This window comes from Aythya fuligula, chromosome 3, assembly GCF_009819795.1.
Source record: "Aythya fuligula isolate bAytFul2 chromosome 3, bAytFul2.pri, whole genome shotgun sequence".
Taxonomy (NCBI): Eukaryota; Metazoa; Chordata; class Aves; order Anseriformes; family Anatidae; genus Aythya; species Aythya fuligula.
In genome coordinates, this window is record NC_045561.1 from 66,622,621 (window position 1) to 66,648,031 (window position 25,411).

Genomic DNA, 25,411 nt, shown 5'->3' on the forward strand with positions numbered 1-25,411 from the left:
GCCCTATAGAAGGTTGCATGTTTGCTTCACTCTTTTTATTTAACTTGCTTCTCCTTCAAAGATATTTTAAAGAATATTTACCAAGGAGATTTTTTACTTAGTTTTGCTTTGCAGTTTAAAGTAGCAGAAAGAAGAAGGATCAGCCAAGTCACTGCAGACCAATTGGTACTCCTCAAAATGTGTTTTCACTAATTCTTTCCCAGCACATGTTTTATTTACCTCCAAAACACTCCCCTTATTTTAAACAACTTGCCTACTTAATTTCCTGTTTGTGATCACTGACTGTAAGTAAGTGAGGTTCATTTTCTTATCTGCATCATGTAGGTAATTAAAGGAAATTGAGAATGGGTAGTGAAGCTTTTATACAACTGAGAATGAAGCTGAATGGAGGGCACTGAGGTCAGCAGAGTCCATTATATTTTTATGTGAGAGGCCAGTATGTCTACCCTGTCCTTGTTTGCTTAGTGTAGGCTGGACAGACTACTAACTGCAAATCTGTTTCTCTGATTTGCCCAGCTGTCCTTGAATAAAGACATCTTCCATTGCAAAATGTTAAATGACAGTGATTGACAACTCTGTGATGAACTCTGCTCGTAACCCCCTGCTACTGTTTTCAGGTTGCACAAGAAAAGACAGAATAAAGAAACATCCTTTGTAATCACCTCAAATGGGACCTGCTGTTCACTCAATATTTTTTCATTTTAGTTTTCCTTTTCATTATGAATCTCAATCTGTTCTGCAAAGGCTGTAGGCTCAACTGTTCTGCACAATATAGTATAAATATTACTTTAGTACACTGCCTCTGAATACTGTTCTTACTTCCACAGATGAGGAAAGAGATCAAATTACGTATCAATCATTAATCGTCATTCTGAAGTCAAGAAACTTACTACAGACTTTATAGTTAAACCACAAAGAGCTGCTGTGCATTTTTCACTTTCCCTTTTTCTTCCATTAATCGGGACTACTGAAGCCCATGTGCTAATAACATGTTTGCAAGCCCCTGCACCGTTAAGCATAACTTGTAGGGGAGTACCGGGAGATAACCAGGAATTTTAGCTATGGGTTCTGCAATCAAGCATTTGGCCCTTGCATCACATCTCTCTCTTTTCTATGGGTCTGTGATGGACCTTCCCAATAATGTCTTCTTTTGGGCATTAGAGACCACTGCATCGTTTTTAAGGTGTCAGAGTTGTCTCAAACCTTCATCCTGTATATGATGCAGGGCTATATGGGGAACAGCGACTTGCTTTGCCAGTGAGAAACGTCACACGCACCTGCATAAACTTGATAGTTTCATTTTACAAGGCCAAGGGGCCATTCTGATAATTGAATCCTGCTTCCTGCATAACCTCAGCCGCAGAATCCTTAGATTCCTGGTTAGATCATGCAACACTGTGATCCAAATATGCACCTTTTCATCACCTTTTATTTGAATTGTTCTAAAAGTAAACAACTAATTTTAAAATAAATGTTCTGCATTTTTTTGGGGGTGCTACAGTTTTCAGAAATATTTGATATTTTCATTCTTTCTTCTTGAAGACTGAAGAGTATATTCTCAAATTTCTCTTCCTAATGTTTGAGCTGTCATCATACCTTAGCTTTCCATGACAACTACATTCAGTTCTGAATTGCTCAGTGTCCCATATTCAGCTGATTATCAACACAATTACCAAAAAATTGAAGCAGAATGTTTATTTCCAATCAACTTCCCAAGTGATCCAGACCTTAATGTGCTAGTGAGCTGGTGAGGCTTGTTTCAATGTTCATTTATAAAAATGTTTCTCTCTTGGCTTCAGATCTGAGTCTGCAAGGATATGCAATCAAATCACACCCTGATCCTCAGAATATATTCAAGTAACTATGAGGTATTTGAGGAGTCAGACTGAACTTAAATGCAAATAAGGTATCCAGTATGCTAAGTACTATGCTCCACAGTGCCCACAGGGCTAAAACCGTCAGATTTTCTCTCTACTCAAAAAATGTATAAGGTTGGCTGAAATTACTGATTTATAGGAAAAGCTGAACTCTAGACTTATATACCACATGTAAACCTTCTGAAATATTTTATACAGCAAGTAACTACCTCTTTTCACCTGTCTGTAAGATAGAAGAAGGTACTTGTTGAGAATAGACAGAAATGGGATCAAGGTGAGCAACTAAGCTTGAATATTTTAAGTTCAGTTCAGTCATGGGAACAGTAAAACTTATAAAGTTAATGAGTTCTAGACTTTAAAGAGCAGCTGATTAATTTGTAACAATGAGGGTCTAAACCAAACCAAAAATAGTTTCTCACATTCCAGGGCTGAACTAGTAGTCTTTCCTTCAGCGATGCTGTATTGGAAACTACCTTAGAATTGACCGTCTGTATGTTCCTTTTCTTTATATTGATACAGTGAAGTCAAGCACACCATATTATGAACTTTAAAAACCTGCTATGTGTTTTGCTCTCTTTCAAGTTTCTGGTGCAAAGAGACAAGAAGACCACTGAAAAATATTCTCAGAAAATCTGATAGCAAAATTAACAATCACTAAGTGAAAGTGTTCAAAATCAGTGCCTGATTACTATTAGAAGTAATAACCAGAACAATAAAAAAAAAAAAAAAGAGAAAAGATGAGGACCACTTTTAGTTAATATAGTAAGTGTGTCATCTTTTTCTAATATCTGTTCTGCACTTAACACTAAAAACACTTTATGCATTAAATTTTAGTTCTCTGCTATCAGAAGTTCAAAGGTAGGCCAACTTGCAATCATTTATTTCAAGTAAAAAAAATACAAACTGACCACATCCTTAAAAACTATTTTTCAGCTCACCCCAAATCTGAAGTAGATTGACAAACAGAATTGGAGAAGTACTTGCTAGAATTACAGCTCTGAAAACTGTTATCTGTGTTAGTGATCCCACTATAAACTCCAGTTTTAAGGAGTTTATAGGGTTGCCCACAAACATACGTGTCTTTGTGTCTGTTTTATGGAACATAATTCAAACTTCCAAAGTTCAATTTTTTGTTTGTTTGCTTGTTAATTTACTCTTGTATTTAAAAGGCCTAGGACAATATCCCAGTTAAAGACAGTTACAAACATATATTACTAGTTATAGGCTTTAAGAATAAACATTATGCACATTTGCAAGGTTCATATGATAGACAAACATGAAAAAAAATCTACCAGTTTAGAGCTGCTACATTACACAGTGATATTTAGACTAGAAGGCCTCTTTTAGACAGCAGATACTTGCACAAAGAAGTACTCTGAAGACAAACTTTGCAGAAGTGATATGCCAGATTTGAAGGGCAGCCTGGCCTACTCTTTTAAGAAATGAGGCAGGCTGACTTTTGTTGAGATCTTCAACAATGGCAAACATGATGCAAAAGAAGAAAACAAAAATTGGCAGGCAAGATTAGAGAAAATATATTTACTACATGATAGCGTAATTCATCACAGAGGCCACTTCTAAACATGTTACTTGCTTTCATATACCATGTAACATCTCTCCCTGTCAGCTTCATGTGTATGTGGCAGTGCAATTGAACAGCATCTGGCACGTCAGAGCCAACTCTGCAGTGCCCCTTCCCACCAGTGTCAGCGGCTGGCGGGGAGGAAAGGCAGACAGCAAAGCCCTGTGCCAGCCCCTGTGCTGCAGGGCAGGCAGGAGTCAGGGTGGCCACCCCTGGGCAGCAGCTGGCCCTGGATGTGGAGAAGGGGCTCTCTCTTTGGCACTGGTGCCTCCCACTGGGGACTCTGTGCCTGCCTGAACTCCAGCCTGGGTAATAGCAAAATGCTCTTGCCACTTCTCCAGCACTTCGTTGGAGTACCTTCTGCTCTCTACTTTTGGAAAAAAGACAGGAGGAAAAAAGATACACATAAGATAGAGAACTATACCCATGGTTCTCATTGCTTCTCAGTATCTTTTTGAAACAACTACTAACCTTTAACTATTTTACTTATTATTCCATTAGTGGTTAATAAATTCTTACAGATAAGAGATGTGTGTCAAAAAAAAAAAAAAGAAAAAAAAAAAGAAAATAGTATTCAAATTGTAAAGGTAACCTAATTAACTATGTAGCAGCAAAATACTGAGACTGGGATATTCTGGACTCTGTCTCTAGTTTTAAGACTTGCCAGGGAAGGCACTGGAAATTTCCAGCTAAGCATGCGGAGTTGAAGAGATAAAGTTGTAAAACCCATCAAAATGCAGTTATGTAAAAAAACAAATCTAATATTAAAATAATAATAATTTATAATTATGTTTCGGGATTTAAAATGGGGACATTTCAGTATTGGGATCCACAAACTTAGTTTATAAGAACATACAGGTTAAAAGTACTTACAATTCTTATAGTTCTCACATTACTGACTGAAGAAATCATATATAATTGTATCCTCAGATTTCCCACTTTAAACAGACAATTGTTTAATGCTTTCTGAAATAGCTTCATCTGACAAACACCACAAATTTTACAATTACAGAGATCATAAAAAGCACAAGCTAGGGCAATGAAACAGTTGAGTGATCACTTAAAAATACCCTGAAGGGTTTAGATTTCACAAGTTTACCTCGTACTTAAAACATCCAAACTACAAACTACTGATGACATTCCTGATGACCAGAGGTCAGGAGTTTGAAAGACCTTTGCCACTGTGCACAGAGCAATAAGAGGTCAGCAATATTAGCTACCAGTAGCATGGAGTGACCTGGCAGCCTGGGGAAATTCTGAAGTATGAAGTTAAATAACAGAGCTCTGCTTCAGTGTTGAGCTGCTAAAAGAAAATGCAAGAGTGCTAATACATGTGTGAGAGAGGACTGTATGAAATAGATAGTAGAGTAATAGTAATATTAATATAGTAAAAAGTAATAGATAATAAAATCATTGTAGTTGGTTTACCAACATTTACATTTTGCTTCAGAATTATTTACTTTTTAAATTGTGTACTTTACTATAACATATTAAAACAAGGAATGAATTCATGATTTTCAGGAAGCCTTAACTCTCACAATCCATATTTCATAAGTTTATGATCACAATCATAATTCAGTGCTACTTTTTTGGCAAATCCTAATAAAAAACATTCTTACAATACGTTCATTATTCCCCCAAATGTGGATGTACTTTCATAGTATTAAGCCTGTGCACCGTTCATAAAGATGGCTTTAGTTCACTTAGGTTTTTAAGTCACTAAGCCTGCTATGCTTGCACAATTCAAGAAAAAAAATAAATGCAAAAAGAAGAGTAAAGGAAGACAAAAATAAGAGCAAACATCTGCAAGTGATATGGCATACACATTATTCACCTAGAATAAGCTACTTTGACCATAGCAAATAAATATAAATTGAATGGTACAAATTCCATTTATAAAGTGAATTATAGTGACGTGAGAGAATTATTACATGTTATCACTGGAAATGGTATATTTGAGATTTTCAGCTCTCCAAGATACCTGACTTTTCCTATTACTTTTCATGAGAATGCTATGAACCTGGACATTCTCAATGCATTATAATCACCACTTTTTTTTTTTTTTTATATCTCAATACCTAGATTGGACAGTGACTCACAATTTTCTTCCCTTGTAATCTCAAGTCATATTATGGTAAATATTTAAAAACAACTGGTTTTGGTCATATTGAAATTTCTGCAGTAATACAGAAAAGCTTTTCAGTACATGAACTCAGTAACATGCTAACAGAAAAATAGGAAAATCTCTCTGACTATACATTCAAAAGTGTGATTGTCATGAGAAATCTATTTCAGTTCCATTTGGACGTTTGTCCACATTTTGAAGCTGAGTTTGGCTCAATCGGTTGGCTCAAATGCTGATTGAGATGATGATAGCAATAAAAATTGTAATAGCAAATCTTGGCATGCAACTTTCCCTGGGAAAGCATTCAGTCGTTTTCCATCTTCAGTTTTGATCCTTCATTGGGATCTTCCAGTGCAGAGCCCAGATCCAGGGAAGAAGTTAACAGACCTCTGCATTAAGTTAACGCAACTCCACATGGAGACAGGAATAAGTACTATTAATTCTCAATGTGAAATGGGGCCCGTGCATACAGTATATGTTGATGGCAAGCTGTAAAAGCTCTGCGTGTTGAAAACCGGATTTCAGATCCGCTGACCTGTGGCAGCTCCCCTAGTGGGGAGCCACAAACACACACTGCTGCATTTTTCTACTGGATTAAATTCCGGATCTAGACTACTATGTGACCAGAGACAAAAGGGAATAAAGAGTTCACAAGCATGAATACCTGTCATCATGTGGTGAAATGACTAGTGGTCTCTGTTCAAGAGAGGCTCAAGCCCAGAATAATAGAAAAACAATGTGAACTGGCAGAAATATATGGGAAACTTGGAAGGTGCCTACATGCACAATGTCTTTTTTTTGCAAGTCAGTGCTACTGGTCTCACTCTGAGCAGCAAAACTTTTAAATGAAAATAGTTTAATATATTAAGAAACAAACAAACAAACAAAAAAATACCACCCAACAACCAACAACTGTGAGAGGAAGAGACAGCTGCTACAAGTAAATTTTAATAAGGGTAGTTCCCTGCTGGTAAAAACTGGCACATCTCCACTCGTTTCAGTAGAACTATGTAGATTAACATTGCTTGAAAATCTAACCCAATGTTTTGAAGAACTCATGAGCTACAAGGTAATGCAGAGGTAGAAGAAGATAATTACAATGGTCTGGAAGAAGGGCAATCACTGAGTAAACAAAGAAAATGAGTAAAAGGAAAAATATTTGAAATCTATTAAACATTTAAGACAGTCTGCCATTATTTTGTTGTACTTAACTTGAAAACATTCTACTAATAATGAATGACAGGAGTTTAGACAAACTGAGTAACATGTTAAAAATGGCCTTTAACCACATATGACATTAACGGAACATCCCTTTACCCGAATGGGACATACCATGCATTACCATGGCAGATGTAACTTATTTTGGATGGCCAGTTACAAATTTTCTTGATGATGTTCACTGCACACAGATTTACGAGAACACCGTAAACTCAGTTTTCTTACATAGACTTATACCATATCTTTTCTACCTGTAAATGCAAACATTCATCTAAACTACGTTGTCAAAGCTGTATTTACAAAAAGTATATGGAAAGACAACTGATGATTAGGAGAGTTGCACCTCTTTTGCCTCTTGTGTAAAGTTTCGAGAACTTCTTTCAAAAGACAAAGAAAACAGAGATTTTCAGTACCAGATGTCTGGGAAGATCCCATTTGGATTTGAGCTACTTAAATTTGCAATCATGTATTTATACATCTAACAGAGCTTCTGTTTCCCCTAGAATCTGAAAATTAACTAGCTTTGTAGCATCTTCCTTGATCTGCCACCCGTGCCCTGAGGATTAGAGACTCCACCTGAGCTTGTTTTACAAGCATAACAGAAAAAATTAATCTCTGCTGGCAGCGATCCCACTGGGATACTGATGAATAATGATATCCCTCTCTTGCTGCCCTCTCAGTCCACTAGAAAAGCCACTCTAACCCAGCAACGTGGAAACTGCTGAAACCATTCCAGCTGTGGATTAGCAGGCAGTCAAGCATCCATCTGTTCAGTGTGAATCAAGAGAAAGCAAACATGCATTCTTATAGCTGAAGAAGTATTTAAATTAGCATCTTATATGACTGCATATAGTAAATACTAAGACAATCATATACAGAAGAAAAAAATAATCTATTATCTACACCTGATGTTTATATTTCCTTGCTGCCCTTAGGAAATGATAAAAGTTTGAATTTATCTCATTAGCATACAGAATACTGTGCAATCAATAATTTAATATGTTTAAGATAAAATTTCTTAATACTGTATGCATCAGTTGTATTTATAAAATATTTTGTAAGTATACATGCATACACACACTAAAGAGTATAAATAAACATGGTAGAATGCCTTCACCTTTACAGAAAAAGATTTAAGAAACCTGTTGTGAGATAGATTTTAGCCATTTTATCACCCTCTAAGGTGAGAGGAATAGCTTTTAGATATTTTCTTTTTCTGAAAACTAGTAATCTGAATAATCTCTGCTGGCTTGTGAGGCTTTTCCACTGGAATACAGAAAGGAAAGGGAATAGGAAGTTGGTATGTGGGCAATTCAATTAAATTGGTGGCATGTGATTTGGCTCTTATATGGGAGGTATAACAATCTACAATAATTTAAGAAAAGTTGTATTTAAGCATCATCCCAGGTAGAATTACTTTGAAATGTGCATAAAAAGTCTTTACTTTCAAAGTCTTCACTGCTGTTAGGATAATAACTGTACACCACACTGGGAAACAACAATGTGTTTATAATATAATTTTTACTCGCACACAAAAGTATTCATATTTTTTGAAAGGAAAGCTGCAGAGGTGAAGAAAATCTGCAGCTGTTTGTTCTCTAAAGCAAGTTGACTATGCAATACCAAATTTACAAATATCTATATTAACTTTTTGAAATGCTAACAAAAGTTTTGACATCTTAATAGCAAAAATACCTCTGCAATTTCTTCTAGCATTGTAGGCAGCAAAAGCTACCCAAGTAACAGTGAAATAAAGTGACTGAAATAATACAAGACTGATTTCTTAAAAGGTCGTATGTAATAATGTGTAACAGCAAGATTTAAACCAAAATTAAACCTTCTGAAGATAGCCAGGCTGTATCAGAAAAAAAAAAAAAAAAAAAAGAAAGAAAGAGACAAAGAAAGAATCTAAATGTAAATAAGGAAAATACAAGTGTCAGATACTTCATTAAGGACTGCTCAGTAATCCTCTTATGTTTTTTTTTTTTGTTTTTTTTTTTAAAAAAACAAACTACTGTGTTCAAGGCATAATATATACTGGATACCAATCTTGTATGATGTAATTGTTTCAGACAAACCAATCCTTATCCCAAAGATTTCAGTTCCAATGAGAGAACCAGCTACAAACTGACATTCTCTTCCTTAACAGTTTTACAAGTCAGTGCAGTAACTTCTTTGCTGACAGCGACAAACACTTGTGAGCCTTTAAACAACAGTCACTAAGGCTGAGCTAGTGTCATTAAGTGCATTGAATTCTGTGAAAACAAATGCATTAGCAATATAATTGTAACTTCTTTAATTTATAGTACAACAGTGTAATTCTGTCAAAAGCAAAGGCAGTAAGTAGAGACCAGTGAAGAAAAATGAACTACATGCTGGAACCTAAATTTGTCTGGAAGGACAGAGCAGGCTGAACTTGTACTGACTGGCTACAGGCACACTGAGCTTGTCAGACTGCGTTTTGGAGTAGCTGAGACATGAGAACTTTGTCATTTACCAAAGCATCATCGCCTATTTTAAAGATGTTCAGCTTTACCTCAATGAAGAGCTTTAGATTTTTAGTTTTGTTGCAAAAAACACAAAGACATTTCTTCTACAAACACTGCATATTTGAAAATGGAGCCATATGACATGACTGCTCAAAAAATGTCAGTTTTCAGCTACTTATATGAATATTTTGCAACATATTGGCTGCATGTACACAACTATGCATAGGTTGAAATCTCGCACAATGATGATGGCTACAATTCTAACCATAAGTAATGGACTCCTATACTCAGTAGAAGACTCCCGTGCTTAAAAAAAATAAATAAATAAAATAAAGATGCACAGTTGAATTGCCTGCAGTTTTAAGCAGCTAGCTAAACCAAGCTTGCTATCACCTGAACTTGCACAGTAGCATATATACACCAATGACAAGAATTGATTTGCCACAGGTGGCATCCAATGGCAACACTTATGAGCACGAGACCTGCAGAGGACTACTACCATTACCTAGCAGATAAGCGCAACAATTTCCAGGAACATCAACATAGTAAATAGGAGTGTTTCACTGCTATATTTGCAACTACAGCTCCTGATAAAGAAATTTATTTCCCTATTTTTCTGACAAAAATAGTTACTAAAGCAAATGTTTGAAACAGGGATATAGGCTGAGCCTACTGGTTTCCACTACTGTAGCTATATATACTCTTTCACAAGTTTTTCCCTTGGATTCTGTACATTTTGCTCAGGCAGATTAGGACAGGACAAGGGGGAATGGTTTTACATGAAAAGAGAGGAGATTTAGATTATAGGTTAGGAGGAAATTCTTCACTGAGAGGATGGTAAGGTTGCCCAGAGAGGCTGTGGATGTCCCATCCTTGGAGGTGTTCAAGACCAGTTTGGATGGGGTCTTTGCCAACCTGATCTAGTGGGTGGCATGGGGGGTTGGAACTAGATGATTTTTTTTTTTTTTTTGAGGCATTCTATGATAAGAAATTAAAAATACTACATTATTTCTAAAGTAACAGTTTTTGTCTTGTGGCCTACTTGGTGGGACATGTATGTCAGAAACCTTTCAGTTCAACTTTAAAATAGGTTTTAATTTGACTGAGTATTGATTCAGTTTTTTTGAACTGGCAAGTAATGACAGAAATTGAGTAAGAAGGTTAGAGGAGAAAGAAAGGAGATTTGTTAATCAGAAAGTCATGTGTGCTGGGGATAGGGAAGGAGGTTTTATATTTTCTGTTTTTTATATTTTCTGTTGTTGAACATAATTCTTTCTTATTGATGACATAAAAATGAAAGACTTATGCCATGTACAGTTAGCTGTCAGTGGTGGGCTTTTTCATCCTGATTTACCAACTGATTGTGCTTTTGTGTGAAGGCAGGCAGCATATGATGCTTTCAAACTGAAAATCAAACAATCATTTGAAAAGAGAATTATAAAAAATTGTGGTATCATTCTAGTAAAAAAATGACCATATTCAAGTACTACAATGACTATATTCAAAACTGCTCCATCTACTGGGACAAATTTAATATGCCTAAGTATTACTTTTACCCTTTCTGCTAAGTATGAAATGTTTTGAATACAGTGGATATAGATAATGAAATTTAGATGGCATTAAAAATCACTACAGCATTTTGTTTTACCGTTATGAAACTATTTTATTTAACACACTGTGATACCTTCTAGATGTTCCTTGCGGGAACAGGAGCACAAGTGTTTTTAAATATTAAAATACAGAGCATATAAGTAAGTTGTATAAAAATTACATGCATGATCCTGTAGATGGCTATATTTGGGATGAAATTTTTGAAACTGAACAGTCCTAGATAGGGTTTTATTGTGAAGAAAAGATTTAATGGCTAGAAATAACTGTTTTCTCTGATTATCAGGGTTCACTAAAAGCACATGCAATGGGTGAAGCTCATTCCTAGTTGTACTCAAGCCACAGTGGTTATGTTCTTATTGTTGAGAATGCACAATATATGTGAAATCACATATGTAAATTCTTTAAAAGTCAGAATGTAACAAAATTGCCTTTCATTCGATATAAAGTTTGTGATGAAGTCTTTCTATTCTTGACAATGAAATGCTGTATTTAAAAAGAATAACACAATGAATATAGCTTTACTGTTCTTTTATGCCTCGAAGAAAATCATAATGGCACCTTTATTTTCTTCTAAATTAAACACATATGTAAACTAGACAATGACCGAATTAGGAAGACTGATCTGATTGTTTTTCCAAAAAAACCTTATGGAACAGAAAAACAGTTTTATATAGTATCTTAAAAAAAAAAAAACCTCAAAAGCACTGTCTCTGCTGTGGCTTGCAGAGTAAGTATTACACAAAGCAGTTCATGTTAATTTGCTCTTGGACGGTATTTCTGTAACTGTCACATGGCAACTAACTAGGAACCTGTTGTAAAACATGGTTTATCACTGAGTCAAAAACCTTTGTGGCCCCTTCATGGGACACTGAACCAAGAGCTTAAAGACAGAATCCTGTTGAAGAAGTAAAATTATTTTAGACTGCAAGTGTAAACATTCACAAATATGCACATTTTCCTGATTAGAAAACAATGTTCCAATGTTGATGAACAGAAGATAAAGTTATAGGTTAGGTGAGTTAGAATCTCACAGTACAAATACTTAACAGATAACAAAAGACAGATAAGGTGTTAATAACTTTACTCTTTTGTTATTTATGTATCTGGGACAGGAAGTGCCTATTTCATGAACTTCTTTCTTCCACCTTCCAAATCTGCTATTTCAGCAATCCCAAATTTTCTGCTGAGTTTCACAATAGTAACAGAAGCCACTGTAACAAAACCATGTCAAACATCAAATAAAAATATAGGAAAGAGGTATGTGGATACCTGACTATGAAGCTTATGTTTATAACATGGAAAAGACTTATGATACACTAAAACACAAATACCATGCTTTTCCATCCCTAAGCAACCAGAAGATCATCAGCCAGTTACATGAAAGATGTAACAGTAGGCACAAGAATACAAGCCAGTTCTTTTTTGCAGGTAGAATGCAAAAATAGAAAAAAGGAGCAACATGCAGACAAAATAAACTCTGAAGGATGCTATCCTCTTCTCTGCATGGTATGAACACTATGGTATTTGCTCAGTACATAGGAGTACTAGTCAGATAATCAGATAAGTGTAGTAGAAAATCACCAAATTTATGAAGCTAGTGGATCTAGCCAACATAGATCTGATCATAGTCTGATCTATTACCAAGACAGACCTCTTTTTCTCAAGATAGAGCAAAACCACATTTGATTTTAAAAAGACTTGTAATGACTGCTGCTTTAGTACAGAAAATGACAAAAATTACTCCAAAGTATCTCTCATTGTTTTTCATCTAGACCTTTGTTTTAATCTCTAAATTTTCAGAATAAGAGGAGATAGTCTTTAGGTACCCTAGGGAAATCCAGACTAAACTCATAATTCACGAACACTTTCTCTTCAACAATACTTAATTCAGGAAGCACGATAACTCAGCAATGTTTAAGCTTATTTAGATCACTACTGCCTGAAGCACAGCTATGAAAGTTTTAAAGAAAACTCTATGGAAAAGCATCAAGGATTTTATCTGAAAAATTACAGGCCTACCAACACAAGTCAGTTACAAAAGTAATCGTATCTGAACTTTGACTGCTAGCTCTAAGCCCAAAACAGGTTAAACACCTCACACCCAGATTTATTGAGAGAAGAAGGGAAAGCATGTGGGAATTGTAACCCACCTGTTTGTATCAATTATTACTACATAGTTCTAAAATGTCTGTGGGGCTGTTCCCATGTGCCATGTTCCTACTCATACTATGGACAGATCAACCCCCAAACCATACTGAAAAAAAATAATCATTCGATCTTGCCAAGCACTGATGACCAAGCACTGATGACCACATGAAAAGATAAAATAAAGACAGAAAAAAGAATGGATACTGGAGAAGATTATGAATTGTGTCGAGTACTAAATGGAATAAATTCTGCTATCAAGTGACTTTTTTGAGACACTCATCAGCACTGCAAAGAGGACAACTTGAAACTACTTTTCCATATGAGTTGCAAAGATTCAGTCATATTTCAGTTAAATGATCCAGAATTCTGAACACTCTCATTAGCATTGCAGAGTATCAACCTGAAACTCAAAATACCTTAATCATAGTCAGATTTAAAGCTGATAATATGATCACAAATTTCTGAATTCTTGAATGCTATCTTACTTTTTTCTTGGTTTTGTTTTAAACGACCTTTTGCTCCTTTTCAATATGCACATTAGCAATTCAGCAAAAACTTGCAAATATCACATTCCAAACCTATAACATTAGGATTTTCTTTGTTATGTTTGTACATTTCTGCCTTCCTTATATACATCAGACCAACTGGTAAATGCCTAAAAGTTTACAAGATATGAACAATGCCAACAACAAAAAAAATAGACCCATATGTCCTATCTATAAAAACCTGCTGCGTTTGAAAAAAGTTTCTGGACAGCTGTTTTTAAATAACATACACAGTCCAAGATTCAAACTTTAAAACTGAGTGATCATCAAAATAACCACAGTTATCATCATGTTTTGCAAGGATAAGAGGCCTTTTCCACTAAAACTACAGCTTTCAGTTCCAGCATCATTAAGAGATTCTTCAAATTACTTTTTAAATATCCTGTTCCCTCAGGATTTTCACTTATACCTAATTAGACTACTTACCCCATGCCATGTAATTCCCTATTGCCAAAACTGCTAAATGCTTCAATGAGAAGGAGGAGGGCACCAGTGGAGCAAGGCAGATGTAATGTCATTGGTTAACAATAGAGGTGTGAAGCAACTGCCGTAATTATAAAACTCATTAATTCACAGTGTTTAGAGGAAAAAAAAAACAACTTGGCAATAACTCTGCTGAAATGGCAATTCTTTTCAACACTACATTAGATTGAAAAAACTTTCAATTTACACCTTTAACAAGAAAGAATTGTAATTCCAGTAGTAATTATGAAAATTAACATCTGTATGAAAGGAAAAATGTCAGCTATAATGGCATCCAGAATTCATACATGCTTTTCGTCTTTCAGATTGACACGTTTGGCACATTTTGACCCACAACTGATTTTACTTTTAGTCTCATTCCTCTTAAGACTGTAAATGGACAACTCATAAGATTATATGTCCAGCAAAAGAACGTAGAAAAAATTAATGAATGTTAAATTTTGCAGTCACTGCCCAACACCTTAGGTTTTGTCTACAATAAAAGTATTTGACATTTTCCTTTGTGATTCGTGGATATAAGCTGTTTAGATGGATGAGGAGCACTGGCGTAAGATGGACAGTACTAGGATTTGCTTATATCATTAATTTTCCCCATGGTATTCATTTTCTTAGGTAATGTCATGAAACATCACTCCATATCTGCTAATCCTATTCCCAAGCTTCCCTCTACAAATTTGCTTTATTTTTTTTCTGAAGTTTCTAAGTGGAGAAAAATTTTAAAAGAGACAGCAGCTGGAGTATAGCTCTCTCACCTTGAGTACTGAATTACATTATTTAACTTGTGTTCATTGTAGGCATTTCTTTTTTTAAGGTCAGTTATATTACATACCAAATATATAGGCCTCTTGATTACCTTTCTGAATTCAGCTGAATACACTGCATTTTATTTGTTAGAATTTACAATATTTGCTGACAACAGAACAACAAATACTGCAGGGTCAGTGACAGTAAGTCCTCTATTTAGGTTGTCTACCACTTTCCATTATAAAAGATTACTGTGGCCTTTATTTCTGAGCTGTAACACTCTAAATGTTTGCAGCAGATGATTTAAATTTGTCAGGAAGAAAGTCTTTGCACTAGAGAAGTGGATTTCCTTGTGTCATAAAATGCTGATCAGGTTTTGTAGAAATGCAAACTATCGAATAACTATTTTTATTTTTCTGCTTGAATTTCTTGTCAGAGAAGTTTTGGCAGCATGTCAAAACAATAAATATACAAGTAACATACATAAATGGGATTCCTGTGGTCAACACTTGGAAATTTGGATATTAAAGAATTTGGGCCACTTGTATAACGTATATAATACAGCATAGACTTTAATCATAAGTGGGCAGAAATAAGTATTCCTGGATAGTATTTTGACACTTCTTCCTTTGAAATACATGTATACGTACATAGAAGTGGAATTGTACTATTTTGAAGGAGAAAATTTTGTAGATATAAAAGTGTAAATACTTAAAAATATGTTAAACCTGATTTGTTTATGATGACATAATACTATCATGCTGCATTTTTTACCATATCTCTGGATTTGTACCCTAAAAAGTTTTACCTTGCACCCATTGCACTTCCCTACTAGACAGTTACTAGATGAACTGTATAAACTGGCTTTGTTGCAGGTTAAGACCTCAGGGATTATGGGGTGCCTGGGAGAAGGAAAAGAAGGCATTTTAGGAAACGGATCTTGCTTATTATGTTCCCCAACTTGTTAAAGCTGCTGTATCTTCCAGATTGTCCCAGTGCAAAGGGATGGCCCTGGTATAGATCTGTGAAGTTGACATGCAGTTATTCCAGGATTTCAGTATTCTACATCACTTTAAAAAAAAAGAAAATAAATAATAAGATTTGTATAAACCCATAAGATTACAAAGGGATTTAAGAAAAACAGGCATACAGAATAATTTTGACATACTGATTCAATGAAGCACTTGAAACATCAAAAATGATTCAGTTGTATTTCTCAATACAATGACAAAGAAAAAAGAAATTACAGAAGAATGGCTTTTTAAAAATATTTTGGGAATTTTTTTCATATACATATGTCTTTAAGAGTCATGAGTTACATATGTTTAAATTAAGAAAATATCATCACTTACTGTCAGAATTAAGAGCAATTCTTCTATATTACTTTCAGGTTTCAACTGGTCTTTGAACATCCCAATAGTTGGATGCTTCAAATAGTAATAGGAAGCAATGCGGCCGTATGTCTGAGGTTCAATGCTGCGATTATCCTGTTAGAAGGGGAATCAAATATACATGTTTCTTACATGGTTCAATATGCATGGCTCCTACAAAACTAAAATATTTTAAGACTACATTATAAAAGAGAGGAGCAAAAATAGTTTAACAACATAACTTAGCTGCCAACCTGATTAAACTCAGTTTTCAATGTCTTACAAACAGCTCCAAAGACAAACTCAAGCACCTCAAATCAAGCATGTATCCTATTGCTCTCAACTTTTAGGAGCATGCATCTTACTGAACCTTGTAAGGCACAAATTGGTCTTACCTCCCCAATTTCAATACAGTAGGAACATTCCAAATCAAAGAGGGATTTCTCAACAAGGCTCGAGAGGTACTTATTCATAGTGTCATGGCTCACATCTTCCAAGTTATAGTAACTAGAAGAATTGAAAACAGATGTATTACATGAACGCTTTTGGTACACTGAAAATTTTAAACAATAACATCTTGTAGGAAAACTTACAAGGCTTCTATAATATACACACACAGACTTGGAACAACAAATATCCACATTAAACAATTAAACACAGAACTATTCCTTTATATAATCTAACATAGTTCATATAGTTTAAATAGTTTGTGTGAATAATCAAAACAATACTAACTAGCATGTGTATATGGAAATACTGTAATTTACCTGGCTATTAATACAAAGGGTGATAGAGACAGAACTGGACTGGCTGCATTTTGTTAGCTGGAATGTTCCTGATTGCTTAGGTATGCAGTCCTGATTACTTAAGTATGAAAATTAATAAAAAATACGAACATAAATAATAGCACTTTAACTTCAAGGGAAAGGAAGAAAAACCACAAAGGACAGCAAATGTTCTTATATCCTGGAACTGTGATAATTAAAAAAACTAGGCATATATGACATCTCTTGAAAAAGTAACCTTACACAAATCCAAATCTTAGTATCTGTTCTTACAATTCTGTCTCATTTTACTCTCAAAATTAAAATTACTAGAAAGTATGGAATAGGGCATTTGCAAATGTGTTTATTTCACATGGTCTTTTTTAGGTGAAAGTGTTTGGGTAAGCTATATGTAGTAACATTGGTTCTTAGTATTAAGAAAAAATGTTTACAAACTATACCAAAAAACTGTGTTATGCTAGCATACAAAAAATACACAATGACTGAAGCTTGCACTCCTTGATTGTAGAACTTAACCTATAAGATTCTTACACAAACTAACATAATTTCAGGGATACCTTTAATCTGAAAAACTACAGATAAAAATGTTTTAAGATCTTCAGTACTATATTCAACAAAGGCACAAATTCAGAAAGTAACATTTAAGTTCAATGAAAAGTAAAGAAAAACTGAGCATGGTAGAAAGTTTCAAAATTCTGAATTTATGCAGTACAGCTAAATCATGAAATTTCAATGGAGAATTGAAAGAAAGAAAGAAACAAACAAAAACAACCACCATGATTTATTGAATTATAAAAAAAACACAGTAAAGAAGGTTGTCCCTGCTCACTTAATTCTGTAAATACACAAATAGACTACTGAGACTGCTGCAATGATGAAAGATGCTCCTTTGTTCATACTGGCTGCTTTACTAAATGTCCTACTGTTTCAACTGTGTACTCCGCATCGCCACTGGAAACAATACCACATGCTGCAAGGAAAAAAGATTATGTTCTGTCAGATGTACTTTGTGCAGGTGTACAACGGGCTGCATAACGCTGTGCTGAGATTCATTTCATTTGATTTTACATAGCTACAGCAACACCTGAGTTAGTTTTTTCAACTCTCTTTACTGCCAATGGAGAGAAATATGCATTTAGATAATACTATTCATCTCAGGTATTCTAGATTTCTGTTTTAAGATGAGGTGAAATATGATCACTGTCTAAGAAAGGGATTTTAGACAATCAGTTCAGTTGTTGGTGATATATTTGGGGCAGATGAATCACATTCTCTGATTTAAACTCTATTTCCTTCACTGTAATGATGCTGTTAGCAAAGTTCAGAAGATGGAATTGTGTAAGTACTGCAAGAACCCTTCCATGACTGTTCTATTAACAATATCTGAGATAAGCAATGCTATTTTCTTTATCTAACTTTTGAATGGCAGTAACATAACTGAAAAAGCTGCATGCTAAGTAGCCAAACAGCCATTTCAAATTTTTCTCTTGTAATTAATTGTAAATTATGGGGTCAGTTCTCTGAATGTTCACTTGCAATTGAGTAAAGTTGGAGTAGAACAGTGGTACCATGAGGAAAAAAAAAAAGATTAAAAATCTGTTTGGATAGGAGGAAACAGACAGCTACATTAGACAAAAACAAAGTATTTATTGGGAAGTGGAGTATTCAGCTTCATAGTATTTTATATTGGCTCACATTGAGATGATCTCAAATACTTATAACTGTTGTCCAAAACAAAACAAATTGAAGAAGTAATTATCTTGACTAACAAGTTTTATATAGCAGACAGCCACATGTTGCCAGCCTTATGCAAAGAAAACTTACTTGCAGCAAAAGTACTCACTATTTTCAGCAACTTAATTTTCGTAAGTCATGTAATTTACTGAAGTAACGTAGTAATGACAGAAAATGGTTATCTGCAGCTTTTATCTGCCTGACATTTTAGCACCAAACACATTAGATTCTGTTTATTTTTAGAAATTACTTTGTATCATTTTGTTTATCTTCTGAAAATAATCCAAGCAAATTAACTACATAAATTGTTTATGGATGTAAAAGGATTTTCTATTTTATACATCTAAACCACTAATGATTCATTAGTGTTTTTAGTATTTAGTATTCTAAATTGAATGTAAGACTACTGAAATGACTCTAATTAAGGCACTTTGTTGTCACAATACTCAGACTTCTACCACATAATTTCAGCACTTCTATTTGCAGTACCACAATACTGATGACGAATGCTGATAAAACAAAGGAAGAGATATGGGCAATACAATGACATTATTTTGTTGAGGTTGTAGTTTAAGAATTCAAAAATATTTTATTTTGTACTCTAATTTGGAGTATTTCACACTGAAGACTCTGAAGACTTAATCATAAAAGGCATTAAAAATGATGAATTAAAATGCCTTTTAAAATTGTATGAATTTAAAATTTGCTGGGTTTTGGTAATTTATTGTCAAAGGTGTAAATATCTTGCTGCCTAGTACAAATAAAACAATGCAAAGAAATAAATTATTTGTGTTCTTGAGTGAAGCGGTACCAGTGTGTTTTAACTACTACCTATAATAGGGTAAATATAATTTTGAGCACACTTGCAGGAGCTTCCTAGTCACTCAGCACATTTTGACCTAATAAAAAGCGGAGCCATTCATCTAGAAAGATGATGTTAAAATCATTAGCAAAAACAGAGGTATTATGACATTAGGCAGTATTTTGATTGTGCAGGCATAAAAGCAAGTTGAATTTTGCATGTTGGTATGCTCCAAATATAGAAAACTACATTGTATGTGAGTTTTACAATGAAGCTTTATTACCTAACTATTTAATTACAGATAAAGAATAAAAACAATGCAGTTTCATGCTCACTGCATTGAATCATCTAGTCATTATTTTCCCTTTGCTATAAACAGACAGCCTACCTTTTTATCAGCACACCATTTCATTTATTTCACAGTGAAGCCCAGTTTCACAATAATTGACTTGTCAGAAGCTCTAATTTATGAGGCTGGTCTCTGTAAGCCTTCTCCTATATTGGACTCAACCTGCACACAAGCAGGGTTGAATATTTACAATGCTGTTAACAGGTGCTGAGTTGTTTAATGATTCTAATAGCCAGAAGCGTACTGAGAAAGCCAGCGGGATCACAATTACAGGCTGTTTGAACACAACAATTACTCGTCCCCTGAGAGGTGTGAAAGTCAAAGGCAGTTTTATCCTAACAGCATCTAGCACATGGGCTAGGCAGGCTAACTTCCATTAATAGTCCATTGGGAAAAAGCAATAACAAACCCCTAGGTATCATAAAAATTTACAAAGTATGTAAAATTTAAACAATCAAAAACTGAAGGAACTTTTTATTGGCTTTAAAATAATGTATTTTAAATCCCAAACCTTGTAAAGCTTAGTAAGAACAACAAACCCTGAAACATAAACTTATTTCTCTAATCTAAGGAAGTGTGGAATTTCATCAGCTGAGAAAGACAGAGAGACGTGCAGGAACATAAAATGTAGATGAAGTTACACAAAACATTTAGGATTTAATGTGAATGTTAGCAATCATTTCCTGTTTAGCTTATGTAAACCTGACCTGAGATCTCTCTGGGAAATTTTTCATCAGCCTTGAAATGGTCCTGCTATAACTGTCAATGCTGTGAAGTCATTTGTTACAGCACCATGTTTTTTATGTTCAGATTATACGGTAGTAATAGTGACACACATAATGAAAATCGGTAGCAGAGTCAGCCAAAAATATTAAAAGAAGAAACTTGCTAACTGGAAGGCCATTTGAAAATGCATGAAAAAAAAATCTACAGCATTCACTTGATTGCAAGAATGTGTGCTTTCTGAGATTTTGCTGTCCTGAACACTGAATTTTGTTACGAACAAGTACGGCACAAGCACAGATAGCCACCTTCATAAATATCTTTTACTGCAGTTATCAATTGTGTTTGCTTTCATAAGCTTGTGGCCTTTGGTGGCTGTGACCTTCAAAATGGTACCATGCAAATGATACTGAGCGTATGGCACAACTGATGGACTTTCAAAGGCAGAGCCATGTGACAACGTACCGACTAACTTCTGTTGATAAGGCATCACTGACTGACTCTGCAGTCTGGGACTGGCTGGCTAAAACGCACTAAAGCATGCACAAATACTACAGCCAGTAATCTCTACCTGTATTTCACCTGTACACATTATTTTCTTGCGTTCATATATTTGGTCATGCCAGGTATGAGGAATACTTTGACAGATACCCTGATATTTTTAATCAGTTTTTAGTATTTCCTCGTGATTAACTCTGGTATCAGGAAGCTATTTGCTACCATGTCAGTGCTTCTAATTAAAATATTTCCAGGAAAGTTTACCTTTTAAGATGTATTTATAAGATGAAACCAGAGGTAACAGGCACATGTAAAATTGTTTACATATTGATTGAGCATTTTTTTTCTAGATTACATCCCAACAGATAATTTGCCCAGTAAAATAGTATCCAAGAGTAGGAAGACAATTACATGAATTAGCTTTCTGAATGGGGAGATGCAGGGTCTTGAGCCTTGCGTTGCACCAGAAGACCACAGCAGACTGGGCAATAGCAGGTGGCTCAAATACCCAGCAGTATGCAGCTTCCTAGTCTGAAAGAATCAGTAGAACTTTGTTCCTATGATTAATTTGGTAAAAGTATAGCATGAACTACATTTGTGTAGTTTTCACATCACTGTGACCCTAATTATATAAAGAACAAGCTCTTGTTATGAAGGGAAGTATATACATGTATACATGCCAGAGTAAGTGTTACTGTGAAGGACAGAATCCACCCTGAAAAATATCAGCTTATCAACTCCAGATATGGATACTGGTAACTACTGCACTGTAATAGTGTAATACCTTCTTATATTCTGTTCTTAGTAGCTATTGATAAACTTTTGCATCTTATCTCTTCTTAGTTAATTTAACTTTCTTCACTAATCCCGTTTCTGACATAATTTCAAACTAGACCGAAAAGTCTTGTGATTTTGTTATTATACATATTATTCTACCTTGACTGGCTGATACTAGCAGTCACTTCGATTTCAGAAACTATTATGGTACAGTGGTTATCATCACTTTTATTCTGCTGTATTCAGAAACTATTATGGTGCAGTGATTATCATAATTTTTATTCTGCTGTCTTATTCATACTATTAGATAAGCTCAGCTAATTATATTTTACCTTAAATTTCCTTTTCTCGGTATAAGTATATGATTAATGATAAGAGTATCAGTTGGAGAAATTTTCATTTAATTATAATTTATGCTATATCATTCTTTCACTTCATTAATTAAAGACTAAGATAAAGTGAAAAAACTTTAATAATAATTATCAGAATTAATAAAGCTTTTTTCATGTCTTCACAAGCAATTCACATGGAAAACTGATTTTACAAGTGCAGATGTATACGCAAATATTTACAAATACATAAAAAAACCCACACATTTTAACTGTGATGTGATGTGTATTCTCAGAACATCTAAAAATTATCATTTCAAATGAAAGCTGATTCTGCTTAGCTTTACATATGTTGTCAATCTCTATTTCTCTTTTACTGCATATGTATCTGGAAAATATCATAACCTGATTTACAGAAAACGTTTCCCGTAGCAATTTCTCTCTTGTAGAAAGTTGCAGATTGTAATCTTTTATAAGGGTAAAAGAATTAAACAGTCAAAGCATTCCGGCCAAGGAAAGGAGATCTGCCTTAGTCTTCAGTCAGCTAGCTATGACAGACGAGCCTCTCAAAATAGCCCCTTTCAAAGAAAAGGGCACTTAGCTGATCTGTCTTTAAACATGATCTTGACTAAGTAGGGAAAATAAAGGCTAAAGTTGTATGTGGAGAAAAGAACACATTGTAGCACTTGACTAAAGTAGTACAGAAACTTTGACTTCAATTGCAAATTCAAAAATCTCTACATTTAGGAATAATTGCTTTGGGGAAGGGGAAAAAACTACAGATACTGAGACTGATATGACTTGGTAAACAGTTTTATTTAGATTAATATTATTTACTATAAAATAATAAATTTTATTTATTTCCTTTGCACATTATCTCTTGAACTGCATGCACATGGCTATTCAGTATGCAACTAAACGAAAGTGGCACTCAGCAATCCTAGCTGAACTACTACTCTTAACTATAAAGTTAAAACCCATTTCACAGATTGCAGGGTACAAAACTTCATAAGATAGGAAAATTAAAATAGCTTGATGGAAAAAAACAAACAAACAAACAAACAAAAAACACAACAAAAAATGAAAGCATTATAGCAAGCAAATATTTTCAACGCTACCATTTAAAAAGCCAGTATTATCAGTCTAATGAATTATCTTATGTCCCAGAAAAAGTCTTAATGACAGCATGTTTAGAAGAAACCTGACTACTTAAAGCCAAAGGATACTTTATCTCACTATTAAGGGAGATTAATACTCAAATAGAATAAATTGCAGGATTCAGTAAGGTATTTTATGGTACTGGTCTGGAATAGAATGATCCTAGATTTGTTTATGCAGCTTTAATATACAAGTAGCTAAAACTGGCAATAAATGAGAATATAAATCTTCTGCATATTATCTAAGTCCATTATTTTGGGGATTTACAGCATCACATGCAATGCCTTTCATGCCAAAGAATCCCAAGGCAATTTACCAAACATGCATATGGGAATTACTTATTCACCACTAAGGTACAGTCACCTGCTGGGTAGAAAATAGCTGTTGTTTCATAGTGGACAGAATGTCAAGAAAATTGCTTTGGGGCAGGACATGATAAAGAACACTGTATCAAGTGACACTGGGTGAGTACTGTGCAAGTACCCAAAACAAAACTCAGCCATTGCACTTCTGCTCTTGTGAAAAAATAACCCCCTAAACCTTTGAATTATTAAGGGCCATAAATAATTAGTCTAGTAATATCAAGCATTTCATATGCTCATTTATGGCACAATAAACAGTACTACTATACTGCAATTTACTCAAAGTTATCTCAACTACCACTGACTTCTCTTCATAAAAGTATTCAGTGTTCCTTTGATGTATCTCATTCAAACACTGATTCATTTCAAATACCACTGATAGTATGCATATCCAGGAATGCTACTAAACTATTAAGTTTAGTAATTTTGGATGAAACTTAGTAGGAATTATTATCATGTCAAAGAGGAAAAGTGTGCACATACACTGCATTTGCACTTAGTATCTAGAAATGACCTCTCTGACAGAGTCAATAATGTCCTTCATTTTTCTCTCTGCATGACTGAGTACACAAGGAATGCTGAGTACCTTTGTGTGGATGAGACACTGGGGAAAGCAGCAGAACTTGTTAACTGTTCCAACCTGTATGTTCCAATAAACGACTATGATTTCATTAGAAACTTGATTTGCATTCCTGTCCTGACATTATGGACACGACTAGTCAAAAGCTATTCACATCGTCTGCCACTACAATGGCCCTGCTTCACACTATAAAATGCCATGTTTTTTTTCTTAACTTTCTTCTCAGAATCCTCTCAGAATATAAGAACTTTTGCTTAGAAACTGATATTGTGATAACTTCACATTTAGCTTTATATGAAACTGCACATTAAAGAAACTGCTAAGAAAAAAGGACTGCCAGTAAACATGCCAAACACACTCCAGTATGAACCTTCTTGTACCCTGGGGAGACCTTGCCCCTTAAATTAGGTGACTATATTTCTGTATTCCACATATAGCTACAGGCTATATGTTTTTGTCTGTCTACCAGATACCATGCAATCAAGGCTTGCTGAAGACAAATCAACAGCCACTTTACCATAGCAATTGAATACCAAGACATTTTAAAATAATATTGCTCATTCTTTATACTGAAAACTAATAGTGACTGCAATGGCACAGTTTTTAACATTAGTTGTAGTTTGGATCATGTGTAAATCACAAACACAGCTTTACCTTCATCTAACCTAGATGAAAACAGAATTTAGCTGTTTGTCACTCTCAGGGCAGAACCATCTTCAACATACATTTATTCATTTTGTTAGTTATAAAGTGAGAGAATTGAATACATTTTTTTTTTTTTTTTAATTTACAGTTCCAACACTGTGCATTTTTGATTTCCCCGGAAGATTAGATGGAAATTTTGTTCTGTGGGAGATTCTCAGCACAGGGCTAGATGCAGAATTGAAAACTAATGAAGATTCAAAAAGAATTAAAGGAAATCATTGTTTTGCCTTTTATCACCTGCAGGCTCCAGCAGCAGTTGCCTATACGGAACTCAGCTGAAAATTCACCAAAATGTTATGGACATTAAAATGATTGAAGCAATATGACATGTTGCAGTACATCAAGAAATATTTAGTGCTACAAATGCCTAATTCTTTATTTGCCACATTATTTTGGTGGGTGAATGATCACATGACA

At 34.6% G+C, this 25,411-nt stretch overlaps 1 protein-coding gene across 3 annotated transcripts in view; it reads right to left on the reverse strand.

Moving 5' to 3' along the window:
* The window catches only part of ASCC3 (activating signal cointegrator 1 complex subunit 3), a 280,258-nt gene that overhangs the window by 23,941 nt on the left and 230,906 nt on the right, over nt 1-25,411 (reverse strand). For all 3 annotated transcript variants that reach the window (XM_032184137.1, XM_032184135.1, XM_032184136.1), the window contains exons 35-36: nt 16,588-16,699; nt 16,175-16,309 (exon numbers count right to left, since the gene is read on the reverse strand). In XM_032184137.1, the coding sequence (XP_032040028.1) occupies nt 16,175-16,309; nt 16,588-16,699 (247 nt within the window). The remainder of the gene's footprint in view (nt 1-16,174; nt 16,310-16,587; nt 16,700-25,411) is intronic.